This window comes from Cyprinodon variegatus, unplaced genomic scaffold (assembly GCF_000732505.1).
Source record: "Cyprinodon variegatus isolate N-32 unplaced genomic scaffold, C_variegatus-1.0 Scaffold232, whole genome shotgun sequence".
Classification (NCBI taxonomy): domain Eukaryota; kingdom Metazoa; phylum Chordata; class Actinopteri; order Cyprinodontiformes; family Cyprinodontidae; genus Cyprinodon; species Cyprinodon variegatus.
The window spans coordinates 726,559-731,530 of record NW_015150685.1 but is presented as its reverse complement, the minus strand read 5'-3'; the positions used below and the strand labels follow the sequence as shown (position 1 = coordinate 731,530).

Sequence of the window (4,972 nt, the reverse complement as noted above, 5' to 3'; positions counted from 1 at the left end):
TCTGTAGAAATAACCATCCAGACCAAACAGATCAACCAACCTAACAGATTAGCTGCTGTAATCTGGGCGCTGCTCCATTGGTTCATTAGGCTGTAACTTTTAATAAAAGTTCTTATTCGAAATAAGGCAATTCAAAGTTTTTGGTTTTTTTCCCATTTTTTTTTAAATTGAATTGTTAAATTGAAGTAGAAGCAAAGAAATTCACTCTCTGCAATTAACCCATCCCATTTAAGGAGCAGTGAGCTACACACCAGGGTGCAGCTGGAGATAGGCGCCCGCTCAAACATCAACGCCACACTAACATTCAACTGTTTAGGGAGAATCTACTGCTGATCTCCTCCGGCCCGGGGTCTTTCTGCATGGAGTTTGCATGGTCTCCCTGTGCATGCGTGGGTTCTCTCCAGGTACTCCGGCTTCCTCCCACAGTCCAAAAACATGACTGTTAGGTTAATTGCCATCTATAATAATCCTTAGGTGTGTATGTGATTGGTTGTTTGTCCTGATTGTCTCTGTGTTGCCCTGCGATGGACTGGCGACCTGTCCAGGGTGGACCCCGCCTCTAACCTATAGACAACTGGAGGAGCGTTCCTCCCCCTGTACTATCTTACAGGCTTCATGTCTACATTTCCCCCAAAAAGTGATTAGAAATGTATCCATGGAAAAATGTTCCCCATTTAACACCTTTCAAAAGATAATGGTTTTAAGTAATTTATGAGTATACAAAAGTGCACTGTATTTTCATTTTTTTTTTAGATTAGATTTTTTTTCTCGTTTTCTTTTTCCAAAAATGTTTTTTTTTTTTTCCAGATGTCATTTTCCAAATACATTTTGTTCAGATTAACTTTTTTGTTTTAATCTTCCAAATTCCATTCTAAGTTATCCAGAAGCTAGAAGCAGGTCGGGTGGAGCCAAATGGATCTCCTTGGTAACGGAGGAAAACCTTGGAGGACTGTGTGATCAGCTGACCTTTCCAGGTATGAAGCAGCACAGGTTGGAGTCCACATACTTCATGAAGGTCATGTTAAGCAGAGAGAGGCGCGTCTCCACAGCAGCCAGGATGTCAGCATGACGGGCCAGCGAGTGGTTTCTCCTCTCCGACTCCCGCCTGGACACATGAGGAAAACAGAACGCCATAAACGGGACACATCTGGCTGTTTTCGATAGACTACCCTCGAGAGTCAAAAGGTCAGGAAAAGTCTGCATCAGTGTGTAGGCCCAGAGATGCAACCCAGTCAAATAAACCTGATTTTTTTTTCTTCTTCTGAGTGATAAATGCATAAAAGGCCCATGGCGGTGCGCATGGAGTTCACCCAAAAGGCCTCTGGGGGACTCAGAGCACAAGTGACCAGAGTCTCTGGTCTGATGACCCAACAATTTGAATATGAATGGCATCTTTGGAGGGTCTGCAAAACGGAAACAACTAGAAACCGGAAAAACCCAAAACTTTCTAAAAACACATGACCCAGGAGTCCTTATCAGCTGTGCCGTTTTACATTAGAAGAACGGAGACACGCCCGTCTCTCTGTGGAGCTGATAGTGCGCCAGATGTTCTGTAAAAAGTCTGAAACACTGATGGGTGAGCTAAGCTGGCGGCATCAGTAGGAGGAAACATATCCATCAGTTAAAACCTACATGGAGCTGAATTTTTAAATGAAAGTCAAACATGTGAATACATTTAAGAAATCACAAATTTACAAGCAAAAACCAAAAAAAATCCTCATAATAACTCAAATTGTGGGAGTTTGATTCAGAAATGAACCCAGATAAAAGCCGTTCCACCCCTCACCAGCTGGTGGCAGTAGTTCACCTGAAGCAGAGAAGCATTGACTAGATGTTATACTTTAAAAACATCACTTCAGCATCCGATCGACAGCTTTGTTTTCATATTCTCACTCTTTTTCTAATCTGCATTAGCGCCACCAGCTGGTGAGGAGGGTCACAGCCTCATCAGGGCTGTAGTTTCATACAAGCTTTCAATTTAAAGTTGTTGAAACTTTGTCGCTTGGATTAATAACTTTTAAACTTTTATTTTCACAGATGAAACTTTTGCAGCTGACAAATTAAAATTTATTGACGTACATTCACAAATTTACACATCTTTTTATTGACAGTAATCCTCCCCCATATATCAGAGTAGGAAGGCAGGGAGGCTGGAACTGCTGCCAAAGGGCGATTTCTAAAGTGACCTACCTCTAAAAGATCGGCAACCACCTCCAAACCTCATTGTCATAACCGCATATCTAGTGTAGAATTTAGAATAACCAGATGAGCTTCATCTGAAACATGAGGAAATGTGGGCGGGGTGCAGCTCTGGGAAAACTTTCCAGATGCTCTACATTCTGACTACTGAACTTCTGCAAACTTTTGGTTTTGTTTCACTTAAAAGCTTTTCTAATTATACCTCCTTAAACCACACCCTGCTGACGAAAGAGGAAGATCAGATAAAGAGAAAACAGGCTGTTGACCTCATGAACTGTTTCCATGGGCGGTTCTAGACAGGGGCCAACGGGGCCAATGCCCTGTAGATCATGTCTTGGCCCCTGTACTAAAGACATAATACTAAAAGAAATTCAAATGATGATGTATGCTGGAACAGACACGTTTTCTAATGGCTCCTTTGGATCGATTTCATTTTTTTTTCTTTAAAAAACAAAAATTAGAATTATTTAAAGACAGGTGATAACTTCAGCGGTATTTAGACAGGATCCCAGTTTTCTTCCACTAAATGTTTTTTTTCAAAACAAATTTTAAAAATACTCTCATTTTTACAGCTGAATATATCAGTTTTTCTTGAGTACTAATTCTGATTTTATAGAAAACTGTAATTTACTTTAGCTAAAAATATGTATAATTCCTAAATGATGAATGTATATTGACCTAATATACCAAATATTAATTGAGTTGCTTTTTTGCTATGCTAAGGATTTTTATTTTGATTTTAACGATAATCCAAATAAACATTTTCAAGCAAAAAATAAATATTTTCAGTAGGAGGACATAATTTTTATTAAACCTAATTGAATTGAAATTTCAATTCATGCATCTCTTTTAATGTATTTGAATCCCTTGCCAGTTTTTTTTTTTTTTTTTTTTTGCTTCATGCTTTTCTGAGCCCCCATAAAAACACACTGGCCCCCTCCTGGCCCCCTGGAACATTTAGTCTAGAACCGCCACTGACTGTTTCCCAAACACTGAAGGTATTTGAAGCTTTTCCAGGCTGATGAGCTGCGTCTCACATCATGATGGGCTGTTTAAACCCGAACATAACAGAGTTAAATATGAGCCTCTTATGCAACGGAACCAATTATAGCAGCAGGAATGTCTTTTCTCAGTAATGGAGGGATGTTGTTATGAGAATAGAAGGTGGGACAGTTTTTACCAGATGTCTGCGTTTGATGGCAGGTCAACATGGCCGGGGTACATTTGGGTACCTAGTAGGGCAATTCAATTCAATATATAATATATTTAGCAAAATGCAATTTTCAAATTGCAGAGGCACTCATTTTTAGTCCCATTCCATTTAAAATGAGTAAAATGAATTAGGTACATTTCTCCCTGCAGCATTTAGGCGGCAGTAATCTCCTTAAAATAGCTTTGCAGAACACAGAAGACACGGATGCGGAAAGTAGGAACATTTTCACATAAAGTTTACAGTAAAGTCCTGCAACAAGAACAAACTGAAAGCCTCAATTGAAGCATCTACATATTTGTGCTTAGTGTCAAGGGGAAGAAAATCACAATAAAATCACAATATAGATTTTTGGAAAAATGGTTCAGCCCGAGTACCTAGAGGCATTGAAGGCAACGTTGGTACCAGAACCGTAAGGATGGGTCAGAACCTGCTGGGATTATTTTCCCAAAACATTTTCTTGGGTTTTACAACACTGAGTGCGCTATAGCAGCGGATGAACCCACTAATACCGCTTTGCACTGCCCGAAAAACCTGTTTAAACCCGGCAACAACGGGCTTTTAGTGGCAGTGGGAACAGCTCACTGATGCATGTAAGGCAGGCGGGGCAAAATACAGGGCAGCGGCTAACCTCACCGGGTTGGGTTCGGTCGCTCCATCCTCCGCTGGCTCCTCCCCACCGTCCGCCAGAGTTCCTGGACCAGACCCGGAGCTCACGGCTCAGTTCTGCGCCACTGTAGTCGACCAAAATCCCGGACGATTTTGAAAATTCCCCCCGGACATTTTTTAGGTATTGGATGTTTCAGTGAGTGAGTGCTTATTGCTATGATGTGTCTTTGCTCAGCAGCTTCGCTCGTTGTAAACCAACCAATCAGCGCACAGCTCATCTAAATATTCATGATCATACCATAAAATGAAGAAAACCTGTAATGTCATTCTAGGGTTTTTAACTAGGCTTGCATTAGGGCTCATAGAACAGCAAATATACCATTTTCAGCCCAACCAATGTTACACATTAAGAGACCTTAAGGACCAAATACCCTATATAATCATCCTATGACCCCTTTAAAATAAGAGAATTAGATAAAATGCACTTGAAATAAGGCAATGCAATTGTCTTTTATTTTAAATGTAAACTGTCTTGTTCCTTTGGCAAAATGTCTCTTTTACCTCCTCAATCCGAGAACAAATGCACTTATTTTAAGAAAAAAAAAAAAAAAAGACTTCTCTAGATTTGGATTTTTTCCAGTGGGACTAACCTGGGCAGCTGAGCTTTGACCTGTCTCTGGCACAGGCTGTGGTACCTCTCCACCTTCAGGAAGCCCTGGTTTAGAACACGCTGGCAGATCATGTCCATGCGTTTGCAAACCTGAAGGAGACAGATCAAACAGTTGAGTTTAACATCTACGGGATGTACATCTGATCGTTTCCCGTAGGGAGTGTCTGTTCACCTCTGCAGCAGCAGATCACTGGAAAACTCACAGAGAGAAACTTTCCTTTCATATTCAGAACCAGGCACACAGACATTAAAACACATCTGCTTTTCTTAACTCATGATTTGAT

At 40.7% G+C, this 4,972-nt stretch overlaps 1 protein-coding gene across 1 annotated transcript in view; it reads right to left on the bottom strand.

The window, feature by feature from the left end:
* The window catches only part of fbxo28 (F-box protein 28), a 14,891-nt gene that overhangs the window by 6,166 nt on the left and 3,753 nt on the right, over positions 1–4,972 (bottom strand). The window contains exons 2-3 of the mRNA XM_015381360.1: positions 4,669–4,778; positions 967–1,105 (exon numbers count right to left, since the gene is read on the bottom strand). Of these exons, the coding sequence (XP_015236846.1) occupies positions 967–1,105; positions 4,669–4,778 (249 nt within the window). The remainder of the gene's footprint in view (positions 1–966; positions 1,106–4,668; positions 4,779–4,972) is intronic.